This window comes from Podarcis tiliguerta (genome assembly GCF_965153285.1).
Source record: "Podarcis tiliguerta genome assembly, chromosome: 10".
NCBI lineage: Eukaryota > Metazoa > Chordata > Lepidosauria > Squamata > Lacertidae > Podarcis > Podarcis tiliguerta.
The window spans coordinates 56,477,372-56,493,641 of NC_139543.1; the positions used below are offsets into that span (position 1 = coordinate 56,477,372).

Sequence of the window (16,270 nt, forward strand, 5' to 3'; positions counted from 1 at the left end):
GAAGCATGAATATGGCCACCCTTCAGCCAATGGTCGGATTATGTAGCTATCAGTCTGACAGGCTGTTTACTGCTAGAAAGTCAAAATACACAAACAAGTGGGAAACCACTTGCAGTTAGTTCATGGTTAGAATCAAACCAGCTGGCCAAGACATTACTAGGTGGCTCATATGGGGGAAACAGGAAGACTTTTTACTAACGACAGTGACTGCGTGAAATATAGCGGGCTGAGCTGGGCTAGTACAGCACCAATCTTTAGTAACTGCAGCTAAATACCTAAGAAGGAAGCTTTACTAGAAAGAAAGTCCACTACCCAGCTCCCACTAGCCAACATAGGAACTGACTACTTGCAGTGGAAAGATCTACATTTTGGGGACCCTGAAGCTTGAACTGTTACGGGGGCCCTTCGGCATCAGCAACAAAGCCTGAGTAACCACTGTTATCTTCTTCAATGGGGTTGTTCCATGACAGATCACCAAACCTTTACAACACCTGTGCTACTGACTTTCAGACTTTGGAATTGTTGAAATATATACAAAAATAATAATAATCACTTTTGAAGTTTCTGGAAAGCTGAAATCCAAAACATTTAAGAAAGCATAAATATTGTTAATTTTGTTGCATGTCAACATTTTTAACATTTAGGTGCATTATTTATTTATTTTAAAGAAACACCAGGTGTCATTGTGATATTTTGAAGGACAATGTATGATGTTTAGATTTGAGGATAGCTGAGATAATGCATGGATATGTTTGCACAGAGAAAAAAATAATTAGCTGCCAGATAGTCAGGGAGTGGGTGAACTGGTTGGTTACCAATAACAGCAGAAGTTTGCATTTGATAAAACTAACTGTGGGGCTGCTGTTCTTCAAACAGAGAAATGCCTAAAATGCTGTTGGACATTTGCATCACACTGGCCTGAGGGAGAAAAGCTGTGCTGGCATTTATTCTCTTGTGTGATGACGACAACTCAGAGACGCAAAGATACTGCAAATGTCACACAAACACGTATAGAGTCTGTGTCACTCATTGGGAGTCGAGACAGTGACAAATATCCAAAAAACACACCTTTTTCTAGTTTGTTTTTAATCTATCCATTTTTATCTCCCTGCCCTTCAAGGAGCTCAGGATCCTCTTATCATCACAACTCCCTTCTCAGGTAGGTAAAACCTGTGAACTCTTGGAATTGGAATCAAGCAGGTGGTTGAGCTTGTCCAACACTCTAACAATCCTGGCTCTTTCACAAATCTGTGACTGTAGCTTTTGTGAAAATTGCAGTGCTCTCTAATCTGGACACAAAGCTTGCAACACCATTGCACACAAAATGAAGACTTGTGTAGCCCATCTGTCAAGCACCAGTGAAGCGGGGAGAGAGAACGGGACTCGCCTTTCCTTGTTGCTTCCTGCTGGGAAGTGAGTATCAGAGCTCCCATTGCTTTGTCACAATGGCACCTGTCCTTCCTGAGGGGTTTGCAGGTGACTGAATCTCTGCTTCAGTGAAACCATCACTGACAATCTGATTCCTCCCGTTGCTTTTCTTTGCCTGTAATGTTGTTCACCAAGTTTCCCTCAACGTAGCTATGCAGCAGATTCCCTGTTCTAATCTTTCAACTATGAAGCAGGCTATTTTAACACAACCTCCCTCAACTGGGATTAAAACCGAAATAAATTTATGCCAGATGGTGCAATGAGTATTGCAAACAACACCTATTTCTTCTTCCTAGGTCTTATTAAGTTTCCATGCTGTATAGCAAGGATTTGTCCGGTCCTGCATATGTCACCCTGATGTTTTGCATTACCCCTCTGCCCTAAATTGGTTGTCTTGTCTAAGGTCTTCTAGATAAGATTCCAACCTGGAACCCCTCAACTCACCAACTCCCTAAAAACTAATAAAGGCAGCTGATTAGACAGCTTGTTTACAATGTGACAAAATGTAGGTGGGCAGGAGTCTTAACCACAGTGCAATCCTGATTGGGGGAGCCAGATTTAGCATCTGTATAGATAGACCCCATATTCAGCACTCAATATATTTTCTAGGTTTCTCTTCTAGTGCACCTTACTAAAACCTAGAAATTACCCAACATGGAAAATATGTGGCCTATCCAGGATGCAAAACTGTGAGTTACAGCCGTGCAGTTACATGTCCACAACCAGCTCACTTTACATATCCAAACTTTGACTCTCCCTCTCCTCAAGGTAGAACTGCATCAGTGTCATGTATGGAAGGGAAGATCCACAGCATGCTTTCCATCTTCTTATTGTGTTTCATTCACAAATAACATTTGCTCTTGGAGCCACAGAGATTCATTCTGTTCAAACTCCCTTTTGTCTCTCTGTTAAACCACACTTTAACTGGATCGGAAGTGAATTTCCTCATACCCCAAACAGTTCCTTGGACCCAGAGCAATAACAGCAATAAATTGAGCCTGGGGAGAGGGAACAAATCCAGTCAGCTTCAACAGCGCAGAACACAGTGAAGCCACGGCTACATTTGGGGCAGGGCATTCCCTTCCCCCCTCACCCCCCAGCTTCATTCCACAGATGAGCATGAATTAACACCTGAGCAGCATCGGCAAAAGGGAGCAAAATGTCACTGCCATCCTGATATTTGCAGTCACATTGATCTGGAAAAATAACAACAGAGATAGGTTTTTAAATTGCTGGCATTTCACTGTCAGCAGGGCAGCCCAAAGATATTTTTTTTCTAGCCCAAGCAGCCGTCCATGTGACCAGAGATCGGCACCTCTGCACCATTTTATGATATAGCAAAGGGCATTGAGTTTCTGTATCTCTGCTTTCCTAAGTCATATATTATTAAATATACAAGACCACTGAGTGGTTTACATAAAACACAGTAAAATTGTATGAAATCTCTCTCACAGATTGCTAGATGTTACGGCACGTGCACAGGACAGCTGCTCCCCAGCGGGGGGGCTGGTGTCTATTGGGATAGGCAGGCCGTAAGGCATGGATGCCAACAGTAGGAGGAGCCAGAGCTGATGATAGGCAGAACTAATTCTAGTTTAACCCCAATCCTCCTCCATAGAAGGGCAACAGTGGCACTTCTAAGAAACCAGCAGGCAGGGCCAGCCCCTGGACTGGTTGTGAGAAAGAAGGCAGTTGGGAGCTGGTTGCGGTTGGTAGGGCAGTGCCCTATTGGCCTAACAGATCAGCGCCCACTGCCTTCGGAAGCAATCTGTGCTCCCTTCTCTGTCTTCCAGCCCTCATGGGGAAATAACTAAACCCCCAAATATTACTCTCCACCAGTTACTCCTATGCCCCTGTCCTACTTCCCCAATTCCTCCGAGGCTTATAATCCACCAGCAAGAGTCTGGAGGATTGGAGCCTCTTAGCCCCTCTATCTATCTATCTATCTATCTATCTATCTATCTATCTATCTAATCTATTTATTTATTTATTTGAATTTATATACCGCCGTCTCAGGGCAGTTCACCCTTACCTACCTGTAGGCCATCCTGGCTGATTACCGGCTGGGCTACTCATGAGCAAGCAAGCAGTTTAACAGCTTCTTCTCCACAGGAGCTTTAGCAACTGCTGATGTTTGGAATTTGGGAAGGAAATACTACCTCTTGCCAGGATATCATAGAGAAGGTTTTTTCTCTCCTTGACTAAGGGCAGGCTGGTGCTCAGCTGACCTGGGAAGTACCCTCACATGCCCCAGCTCTTACATGTTGAAGCTTTAGTGACATACTGGAACATGGGAAGTTACTGGACTGTCTAGCTCAGTATGGTCTACACCAATTGGCAGCAGCTCCTCAGGGTTTCAGCTCGAAGCTATTTTCAGCCCTACCTGGGAAATAAGGATTGAACTTGGTGTCTTCTTCATGCAAAGCAGGTGCTACACCACGGAGCTATGGCCCATCCCCTGTTGTTGGGTTTACTGGTAGCTAATCATGATGACAAATAGTGTAAACGATGCAAAGAGTTTTAATATTTATCTTGGTTAGCTATATCTTATTGACATAAGGGCAGCTCCCATATTCCTTATTTCTATAGACAAGCCATTTATCAGCCAGCCTTTGTCTGAATGGTGGAGGGGGAATAAAGGGCTAGAGCTGCTTATTCAGCCAACCTGTAATCATATCTGCTTCTCTAACATAAATAAATTATGAGAAAGTTGAATGAACTTATTTATTGAAGTTGCTCTAGCCATCAGAACCTGACTATCTGCAGTTGTCTGAATAATACAGTTTTGCTGGATTTCCAGTTGAGTGATTACCACCTGTCCTCATGCAATTCTGCAAACAGGCTGAAGTTTCTTTCGGATAGATTCTTGCCCACCTCTAGCTAATTATCTCTACTTGCATTTTGTACCTACTGAGAATGCAAGAATGTCCTCTCATGTTTCTTTCTGAGCTCCATATTTGACCTGGATCCTCTGATTATTATGGATCCTTTTAGAGCAACCATAGTACATGGGAGCTCTGCTTGGGGCTCAACTAAGGTTACCTCCCTTCCTGCATGATGCAACCACCACCATGTCTTTTCTCTTGCACGAGTGGCACCTCCCTAGTCCACCCTTCCTCCTTTCTTCATCATCCTGTTGTTGGGTTTACTGGTAACATGCTAATTATCATGCAAACACTTAGGCCTGGCCTGATTCAATTACCACTCATGAACAATTGAACAGAGGAAATAACTCCTTGAAGTTCTTACTCTACCTCTAGACCTTGGGATACTAAGCATTATTTGAGACATCAGGCGCCAACTCCAGAAGCAGCACCTATTGGTCTGGCCTAGTATGACAGATAGCAAGATCAGACTGTAGATTAAAAGCACCATAGGAAGGCCTATGCATTTGTATAATGTGTAAATGTATTGAGAATGATATGGGGGGGAGGGAGGGGGTAGAATAGAAGATGGAATGCTGATAAACCTTGCAACTTTTCAAATACTAATTTGTTCCTTTATAATGGACCAGGCTTGTTGTAAAATATCATTAATATTGAAGGGCAAGATTTGCAAATATCAATATAAGATTCACTTTAGCAGTGTACAACAGAATTCTCCACCCATTGCCTATTTCCCAGTAAGAACTGCTGCCATGCAACCTTAGTTCATTTCAGCAAGGCTTATATGGGTGAACCCACATGCTTTGCACAAGCTGCTGTTGTTTGCACATATTGGCACATCCCTAGAGCTGCTGTACATCTTTATATTCAAGGTTACAGCTGGACCAGCAAGTGCAGAAACGTGCAGTGAAGTATGCCAATCACAAAGTGAGTGGTAGCCCAATAATTAAACAAGTAGTGATATCTCTGTTTTCAACTAGGCAGTCGCAGCTAATTCCTGAACAGCTGTGAAGTGGGAAAGAAATTGCCCCCAGTTTTCTGGGCAAATCTGCTTGGGTGTTCTCCTGTTTCCAGAAAATGGAGATCTTTTTGCCGCACTATAATGATTCTACTTACCATGATGGAAAACAGCCTTAGCTATATAGGTTGCATGGCATAACATGTGATGCAGATGAATCCATGATGATGATCACAAGATGGTGGTAGAATTCCATGGTGAAGACACATGAATAGGAAGAATGGGAAATGAAGAAAGAAAGAGGAAGAATGACATGGTGGTGAAATGAAGAAATAATTGTTCACAATAGCAACAATGAGTGTGAGACTACTCCTTAAAATTCACCTGCCTTTACAGTTAACTAAACTGCTGTTTCATGAAAAATATGTTTTATTGTCTTATATCCTTCTTTCCTTCACATAAGCCTATGTGAAGTGAATGTGATTTACTTAAAAATACGAGAATATTTGACACTGAAAGCTTTGGCCTGCACACTCCTAAATGTTTAGGAGCAGGCAATGCTTTCAGAAACAAGTACAATATTGGAAGTACACCCTGGACTAGAGAGAGACAGCTATTCTATCTGGTTAAAATATGTGTAAGCAACATAATGTATGTAACCAGCATATTACTGTTGCCAAACCCTAGCAGGCAGTACCATAAGTAACATTTGCTGTATGAGATTGTGCTTTTGAAATGATTCCTGCCATTTATTATTATTTTTAAACGAAACGAATTAAGAATTAATTATATTTAGAAAGTTCTTTCTTTCTTTCTTTCTTTCTTTCTTTCTTTCTTTCTTTCTTTCTTTCTTTCACAAAAGACTGCCTGTGTTTTTCTACTTTTAGCTTACATTGCTGTTATGTTTCAAAAATTATCTCCAAGAAACGAAGGACAGGAATGGAAGGAATAAAGTTTCGTAATTTTAAGAGCTCATAGTCAAAGCGACACTTGCTCAGAGCGCATGTGATCCACAGACCACAAGTTACCCACATTGCTGTTTTAGACACTGTACCACAGGCTTTTAGGGGTCTTAACACTGACACCCTTCCCTGCACGTTCCAAGCAAAGTGCATGTAGATGAAAGAACTGGCCCACTGCTTCAGCAAATAGTTGTTAGTAGTCTTCCATCCACCTCATGGGATACCCCAACACAGATCACATATATGAGCCGACACAGTTGACAGTGTTATTAAACCTTGCCAGTATATTCCAGGGTGTCTCAATAAAGGTGAGATGGAAGCTGGCGAATAGATTCTCAGTGCCAACAGGGTGACAATGTCTCTGGATTGTGCTAAATTGCATTCGTATGTGTGATTCCTTCATCCAAGCCCAGTGGCTGCAAAATTTGTGTGCTGTGAGCTGGCTCCATTCCCACATACTCACCATCTGCCAAATTGTCTGTGTGCCAGAAGCCAGATATGTTGAACTCCAGAAAGAATCTGTCAAAAGACGGGGGGGGGGGGGGGAGAGAAAGATGTATTTTACGCTAGCCTGGAAGGGCAAAGGTGTTAGGCAGACAGACAGTCCCTGTGATTTGCTCTACTCTGAGCTTTTAGTCTGTAGGAGCAGCCTAGAACTTGCCTTGCTGTTTCTTTTTAGTTCACACCTGAGCCAGTTACTTTAAATCTTCCTTTCTTACTTTTCAGAATGGTTAATTGTGCCTTAATCCTAAAATAAATTACTAGCAATTCCTGTGGCAAGGCTGTCATTAACACTGTGCTCCTTGTGGCTGGGAGGGAAATATACTCGGTCACCTTGAAAGCCATCTGCTCCGCGACGGTGGACGCTGGTATTCAGTGCCCAGCGACAGCTGTGGAGTGTGCCTAGCAAGTTAATCTCTATGAAGAATCTTGGAATATGGCCCTTGTCTCAAGTTCAAAGGTGTTTGAATCTAACACTTCAGTCTCTGCCTAGTATAATCATTGATCTCCACTGCACTACCAAGGAGGCGCTGCTGGTACTTTCTAAGGTGGGGGGCACAACACACAGTAAAGCCGCCTTGGTGGTGGCTTCCCATTTATGCAAATCCTTCCCATTGCATGTTTGGTTGTCTTCCACTTTCTGTTTATTCATATGGCAGCTTAAAACATTATCTATTGTTACAGGCTTACAAAACATAGCAGCGGAAGCCTTGTTTGTTAAGCTCTACTGTGTTGCTGACCTTTAAATGTTGTTTAATAGTATTTCATGGCTATATTTTTGTTCAGTTTATTTTTAATAGCCATTTGCTGGCTGTGTTTATTTATTTATTAATGTGCTGACAGCCATTCCAAGTTCTACATGAGGGGGAGCATGGTATCTACAATGTATATTGGAAAGCTGCCTGTTCTCTATATATTTGGACGCCTTAATATATCATAACTAAATTAAGCATGATCAAAGGCCAGGTTTTAACCTATGTTTGTATGCAATTGGGCCTCATTTTGAATCAAGATGGAAAACCAAACCTTTCAAAGGTGCACTGTGTTAGCCACTGATCACAAAATGACGCCGATTTTTGGGGTTTCTGAGAACTTCCGAGCAATGCTGGGTATGAGGTTGTTAGTAACAAATATATTAATAATAAAATATCAAACATACTCATGAATCTGCCTTTCTTCCTGAAACCCCACCTCCCACAATGTGTCACCTTGGCAGAGATGGCAAGTTAGGTCTACTCCATTAACATATTTTCCTAATAGGAACAGGATTGTCCCCCCTTTATGTTTTCAACAGAGCAAATTATTCAAGTTCATTAGAATTTGAGAAGGGAAGGGTAAGTCTGATACTTGTTGATTTACATCCATGTAGATACTCACAGATACTTTGTTGATTTACATCCACGTAGTAGAACATAAAAGTGTTAATGTTAGTGACATTGGCTCACTAACACACAAAACTCTTCCCCAGGGAAAAATGCATCATTTCTGGGCAAGCAAGTGGCTGTGCCTGCCTTCTTCTGTTTATGACATCAGAGTTCCTGCTCCCCAGTGCAGCATCTTTCCCACGCTTAACAGCCTTAATAAGCAGGTTTGCATATTATGGACTTCCACTTGAAATCAGGAACTCTGGACCCCTTTACTGGCCCTGTTATATATGTTGTACTGCTACGATTTTGTACAAATCGGTTCCCCATGTTTTTGCAACTGGAAGGTGGAAATAATTAAACTGCCTACTTGATAATGCTGCTGGAAGCCTCTTGGGTACCACAGGAATGAAGGCATGACACAAATGCCTCTGCTTCATATGATGGCAGGATTTTTCCTCTTAGAGCTCTAATGCATTAATCCCATGTGTGTGATGCTTGCAAATCACATGGCTTGTATGCACAAGCCATTCTCCTTCTTCATGTAGTCTTTATCTCGAACTGGAGAATTTCCAAGGTCAGCACAAGCAGCAGACTCCACCCAAGAAAAAGATGCAGAAACATGGTAGCATCTTCTGTGGTGTGCGTGTGTGTCTGTTTCCTGTGCTTCTTGTATTTGTGCTACAAAGCATTGAACCAGGCTCACCTGCAGATATTCTCTTACTAAAATAGGGCCCAGATGTTTTATTAAACAGGCCCAGTGGCACAATTTTGTCTCTGTTAATGTGACTCATCTGACACTTCCATCCTATGAACCGAAATCTCCCTTTTACCTGATTATTCCATTGTGATGCACTGGCTTTGGTACTCATTGCTACAAAAAACATTTTTAAAACACAAATCTGTATTGGATTTACTGGCATTGTCTCCCCAAAATAATTCTGGAAGTTATCTTGCTGGGAACTCTGTAAATGACTCCTAACCTTTCAAAGAATTATAGTTCCCTAGGGAGAGGGAATAACTATTAAAACAAGTTTGTGGCTGCAGACACACTAACCCATTTGCTGCACAAAAATGCAGTTTTTCTCAGTCTGGAATGGTTCATGCTTATGCTCAACATGCTGCTTTCAACACCTGGGATAGCTCAGTCAGTAGAGCATGAGACTCTTAATCTCAGGGTTGTGGGATCAGGCTCCATGTTAGGCAAAAGATTCCAGCACTGTAGGGGGTTGGACTAGATGATCCTCGTGGTTCCTTTCAACCCTACATTTCTATGATTCTAGATTGATTTAATTTCCTGCTGCCCACAAGGGTAGATGTGGTTACTTGGTACACATCTGAAAACCCTCCATGCCCTTTCCTCCCTGCATATGTCCCAGATGAATGAAGAAGCAGTGATTGCGATTTTGGTATACCTCCACTCACAACATCATTGGAAATATGTGCATACACATACATGCACACACCACCATCTGTTTTCAAATGGGCACACTGTGGGGTAATGCAGAATCAATATGCAAGGAACTTTTATTTTCTGAATGAAACTGGTTTCTCAATAAGTGCTTTTCAGGGGCCAGAAGTATGCAGTACATGGTCCATATTGTGTGCGGACTACATAGAAAAAACAAGTACTAATTCTCCATTGATTTTAGAATAAAATGTAGTATGTAAGTAACCTGCCTGTAGAAACGGGTGTGTCCTAAGTTTCATGGAACTGGAAATCCATTGATGCCTCTCAATTCTACATTTTGGAATAACAGGACTATCTATATAGCGACTGCAACTTTCCCAGCTTCTGTTTCTAAAAGTTAGGACTGTCAATTGCTTCAGGACTATTTTGAATATTTTCTTGTTTATTCGCTATTATAGTCACATACCGGAATTTTAAAACATGTTTGTGCCAGTAACATCAAGCCCCACCAATTTAAATTTCCTCATACCTATTAACGAACACAAGCATTAGTTGATGAATACACTGATGTAAATGTACTAAAGCTTGCAGTTATAGTTTCTACTTCTAATGATATTTCCCTCCAGAACTCCAAAATGTTTGTACTCACATGAGGAAGTCAGTTATCAGCCACTTTAGTGCTCCCAATAAGGCATAAACTGGCTGTTGAAAAAGAAGAAAGCCAAAGAAGAGGAGTATTTTACAGAGCCCACAATTCCAGAAGCCAATCTACAAATTAGGAGGCAGATTCTCAGAAGCAGCAATATGCATACAAGTCAGCCTACTACCAATAATAATTCTGAACCTCATCTTTGGAAAGGTCGGAAAGCTTATCGGGAATTCGCATGAGTCTTTGAAGACATAATTACTTAACTGGCTCTCTTCAATCATAATAGCCTAAATAGCTCGTAGAAAGAAAGAGCTAAAGCTATTTGTGCGACTAAAACTTTAGAAAACATTTTTGTTCTAATGGTGGAAAATAGTGTTTCCACTTCAAACTGTACACAAAAGCAAAACACCACACAAACCTTGTTAGTAGGCGTGCCTAATGCAACAAGGCCTCTAGCATATAAACTGGTAGGTGCTACACAATGCAGAACAATTTTATTATCAGGGGATTTCTAATCCTCATGATCATGCTGAAAATGTGGATAGTCACATCTGAAGGATTTAGGCAACTCTGCTTTGGAGCAAAGGTATTATTTTCCTTTTGTGGGAATATGACATGTGAGGTATATTTGTATATCTTAATTCTAATATCATTCTCAACTACAGTGTTGTATGAACTCAAAGCTATATCTGAGTAGAAACCTAATAAGGTCAAAGGTTCAGTCTGTGTTTTTTGTTCTCTCCATTAGTGCTTTATTCTTATAACCAACAATGGTGACATTTCCAGGGATTACTTTTTTGTTTCATTCTGTCAGGCGAGCTAGTTTCCAAACAGCAGGGAGAGGGAACCTGTGGCCCTCCAGATATTGGGCTGGAGAAGACATGGGATTTTAGCTGTTATATTTCCAGTTTCTTCTCATGACCATCACTCTAGCTCCCCCCCCCCTTTTTAAATGTCTGCTCATCTCCAGCTCTCCTCACAATTTGTTTATTTATATGATTTATGAGTTAATTTCCATGCTTTTGTACATGCTCAAAGCAACATTCAAAACATTTCTTAAAGCACCTCATTAAAGTTATATAAACAAACAGACATGATAGAATGAGATTCATAAAACGATGAATGAATTAATGATGAAAGCTATTGGACTGATATCCTTGTCTTTTGACAAAAAGGTACCAAAACATAATTTTAAAAGAAACGATGAGTTACTCAACCAAATTAGGTACCGGTATGCCTCATTTGCATAGTTTTATTGTAAAATCTCAATTTGAATGTTTGGGTTTTAGAATTTGGAGGGTTTTCTGCAGCAGATCCCTTTGGCCAAGTGCTTGTCAGCGCTTGTCAGGTGGAGTGGCAAGATCAGAAGAGCAAGGATGGGCTAGGTGAACCTTAGCAGGAACCAAGGTCAAGCATTTTGCTGCTCTAACCAGACACAAGCCTCTCCAGGAAACTTTAATAAGTAGTAGGACCCCTCCAGATGGGTGGGGGTTTTCGGGGGGGGGGCTATATTCTGTACTATGCCATTGACACAGTAATGCTGCATTAGTGGTGGGTTTATACTGGACCATCTACACATCATTCTGCTTTATTACTTGTTCTCTAATGCTTCCCCAGCATTACCAAACATTACTGCTATCTGGATGAGCACTCTTGCACTATAGTGCAGCAAAAGCAAGACACCCCGGAACACTTGTACTGCATTATTAAAAAGCTACAGAATTTCAATAGGAAACTATGGGACATGCACCAACAGGGAATGAAGAAGTATGTCCATCCCAAAACTTTTACCACAAACAGTATTGTAAATGGTATCATGCATATCATACAATGAGAAGCAGAAATAATTCTGGATGCACAATAAAAAAGATGTCTGAAGAAGCCTTTAGGCTTTGCCATGTGATCAATTCTGACATTTTGATGTTTAAGAAAGGCTTGCCTTTACTGGGTTTCTTAGTTTTACTTGCTGGCGACAAGCTAAACCACTGCCTACCATATTCAAGGCGCCAGGTTCAGGACCTGTGGTGAGCTTATATTGTTTTTACTCAGAGCTGGAAAAGCACTACATTTTCACATATCCACCCATCTCTCCTTCAAAGGACAAGGCTAAATCTCCTAAAGGACTAGAGCTAACATGGGTGATAAAAAGCCTTTTGATTTGCAGTAACAGTCCAACTGTAATTAGTGAGTGTTTCCCTATTTAGTTAATACAAATTTAATTATGTAATGCCAGATACAACTACTTAGTTAATCCAACTCTAACAAACAAATCCTATTCTGATCAATTAAGGGTGCCACAACCTGAAACTTTCCTGGCACAGAACTAGTAGACAGCAACGATTTCATATAGCCAAAATTGGCCCCAGAGTGCTCCAATGCAGGATTAATTCAGAGTTCATTTTGATTACTGGTGAAAGATGCAGCAGGCATAAATTGAGATGGGGGGGGAGAAAAGGAAGGAAAAGTTCAGCAACTTTCCATCCCTAGAATGCATTGTCTCTGGTATCTTCCATCTTTTCCAAATTAATACACATGTACTGCTATTTGGTCAATACATGTAGCATGAAACAGATCCCAGGATCAATTGCAGAATGATGGGTCAATTTTTACCTGTGCCTTTCCCCATTGAATTTTGGAATTGTTTTGCTTGGTCTGCTGACTCCGGCTAAATGCATTTGTGAAACAGAGTGGAAATTACTTACTTTGGGAAAGGAAAATTGGAGACGGCTAATTGGTTGCTGGATCAGAAATATATTCTCACTATGCAAGTGCCACATTTTTCTGAGCACATAGGCTGTAGGTGAAGGACAAACAGTGGCACTGGGAATCTACTGTTGCCCTGTAGTGTCCGGCTCTTTTGTGAAACCTTGAGTGTCCCTTCTCACAGAATAGCAGCACTCTGGACTTGGATGTTTTAAAAAATGACCACCAAAAGGGTTTTAATCATCATCTTTGTTGTGACACCAGCAAAAAGATATTAGTGAAAAACCAGGAAATCTCCTGTCCTGTAATAAACAATTAAAATCCCCTTCCCAGTCTGCCTTCACTGGCGTCATCAGATAAGTGACGTAATTGTGTCCAGCCCCCACAATCAGAGTACATGGAGAAGAGGACATGAGGGCAGACGTGCCTTGGCTTCTTCTTCTGTCCTTGCATAGTCCTCAAATAAGAGCACAGGAAAAGCAATCAGGCTTGTAGCAAAGACAAGGATGATAAGCACGATTCCGCCCTCAGTGTAATCAGCAGGCGAAGCAAAGGCACTTCTGCCCTCACACCGCTCTCTGCTGCACCCCATGCCTGGCAACGGTGGTGAAGCATGGGATGGTCTCACCCTGGAGCAGAATGACTTAAAGAACTGGACCAATGCTGCTCTAATATATTTTATTCCGTGTTTTATGTATTATGTAGAAACGCTTACAGATACTTACACTGAGAAGAGGGCGTGCACCACTATGGTGGTGGTGGGGCATTTTACACATGGCTTGGTAATCGTACATTTTCACCCTGCAAAAAAAAAACCCATAAAAAACTGACAAGTGGGCCAATGTGTTCAACACGCCAGCTTAGCCCAAGAGTCCACCAGTCTGCCTAGCCCACTACTGTGCACTCTGATTGTATAGTGGTGCAACGGAACACTGTGGCGCCAGAAGCAGTTTAGTCATGCTGGCCACATGACTTGGAAACGCCGGCTCCTTCGGCCTGATGCGAGATGAGCACCACAGTCCATAGTCGCCTTTGACTGGACTTAACTGTCCAGGGGTCCTTTACCTTTTTAAATTCTGATTGAAGGTGACTTTCAAAGGTCTAGCAGTTGTTTTGCCCAGGTCTACTATGCGAGATTTTTAGTGGACATGCCAGGAACTGCACCTGAGATTTTCTGCATGCAAAACATGTGCTCTGTCACATGCCCTTTGCTCAACATAGCTGCAAACACATTCATTTGTCCTGCATGAATTCTAGCCTGGATCTGTCTTCACACAGGGAACAGCCATATATCCTCATCCTAATAATTTAGTTTAGTTTGTGCTTAGCATTGGATTAGCACAACATGATCTACTCCCATACAGTGTTTGATTGACTATGTGGTATCTGATGAAGAAACTTCTTACTGATGTCACAATATGCCCCTACCCTATGAAAACTTTGTATGCGATTTACTCGAGTTACCTCAGCTGCTATTTTTACTCATGCCAAGGTCCTGAAAGCTGCTTCTGACAACTAGAAACATCATCACAACTATTCCCAGCCAGCTGCAAAGCCCAACAGCTGCATTTCTTCCCCATGGCCAGGTCCAAACTGGACAGGTTTGTGCTCTTCCAGACACATCTGGCTGGGCTCTCAGATTTCTTTATGCCATTTGTGTCTGACTCTGCATCCCTCTGTATGCTACATCAGCAACATGGGAACTGCTTCGGAACACATGGACATAGGAAACTCCTTTACACCATGTCAGATCATTTTGCTCATCATTGTCTGCACTGACTGGCAGCAGCTCTCCAGAGTTTTACACATAAGTTTTCACCAGAGAAGCCAAGGGTTTAACCTAGAACCTTTGCATACGAAACATGTGCTCTACCAATGAGCTGCAGATAATGTTTGAAAGCCTGTGACCTGTACTATGCTGTACAGGGAAACATCGGATGGGAATAGCAAACACAGTTAGCTTTGCTCACATGGTTCTGGGCTCCCATGCTGTTCTGGTAACATATAAGGGCCTCCAAGTCAGGAACATAAACGGCCTAGATGAAGCCACATGAAATTGTATTGCTACACAGTAATGTAATGTTACTTCTGACATTTAAAAAAGGATATGTGCCTGTATTTTTGTGTATTTGTTTGTTTCAACATGCATTCTTAGAACACAAGCAGGGAAATGAAAATAGGTAACATTTTGCATTCGTTCACATTGTGCACAAACTGTGTGACAGTGGATATAATCAGGAGTGATTCCTGTTACCGCAGCAATGCTTTTTTTGGCTGCTGCAATCATAGAATCGGTACTGGCTGCACCCATTATTATGCAGTTCACACATTACATTTGCCTATGTGAGTACGGTATGTACCTGGAGATGCTTGACTCTTTCTATGGATAACAAATGTGAACAAGTCCTAACAACTGAGGCAATGTTCCACACCCCACTGTCTTCATTCTCTTTTTTAATGTTTAGCTGTGATAATTCTCAATGGGGATAAGGCATTTTGCTTCAACCAGGCTCTTCTCTGAAAGGAAATCAATACAGAGGAGATAGTAATACTTACTGTTTGAACATTCCCATGCTTAAAAGCTGGGTCATAACAGAGCCATCCACTTCTCCCAAAAATTTGCTGGTCTGCAAGCACAGGGAGATAAAGAGAGAAAAAAGCAGAAACTATAGATAAACTTCCTCAGCTTTTTATCAGTCCAGCTAATCCATCCCTACTACAAGTTTGAAATCCTATACTTAATATTGCCACTATCATAAAACAAGCCCTTTAAGCAGGCGGTGCTCTGCTATGTCCTCAGGCTGTTTAGCAAAGAGAGGTTTAGAGAAGTGTGTGGCGCCATGGTCAATAAAAATGAAATGCAAATCTTAGCTCAGCCATGCACTCACCACCTGGCCTTAGACAAGTCACCATTTCTCAGCTTATCATCTAAACTATGGGGATAGTAATACAGTACAGGCGTACTATATGGTATGATGTTGTAAGGATGAAGCAGTGCCCACTATCCATGAAGATAGTGGGTTCAGACGAGATCTTGATGAGATCTCACAAGGTTTTGGCGAGATCTTGCTGGAAACTGCCACTGCTGCTTCTCTGCCACTGGAAGTGGTGGCGGGGTGAGCAGGGTGCCTGCAATGGGTGCCACCTCTTGGACTTCTGCCTTCTGCTGCTTGTCCACCTGATGGACAAGCCCGCCCTGGCTGGCATGTAGCCTATTGTGCAAGAGTTACTTTCATTGCTCCACCCACTATTACCTCTAGGCCTGTCCAATGTTGGCATGCAGCCTCTAGAAAGTTGACCATGAGGTAATGTGGCCTGGTTTAAAAGAAGATAAAACTCAACCCTGAGTTCCTTATTGGAAAGGTAGGGTGCAATTATAGTTAATAAATATAATTATCTTGGGAGATTC

The 16,270-nt window shown here is 41.8% G+C and overlaps 1 protein-coding gene across 1 annotated transcript in view; it reads right to left on the bottom strand.

Moving 5' to 3' along the window:
• The window catches only part of CACNA2D4 (calcium voltage-gated channel auxiliary subunit alpha2delta 4), a 156,265-nt gene that overhangs the window by 8,458 nt on the left and 131,537 nt on the right, over window positions 1–16,270 (bottom strand). The window contains 5 exon segments of the mRNA XM_083402555.1: window positions 5,430–5,450; window positions 6,697–6,752; window positions 10,159–10,211; window positions 13,587–13,662; window positions 15,418–15,488. Coding sequence (XP_083258681.1) covers window positions 5,430–5,450; window positions 6,697–6,752; window positions 10,159–10,211; window positions 13,587–13,662; window positions 15,418–15,488 — 277 coding nt within the window.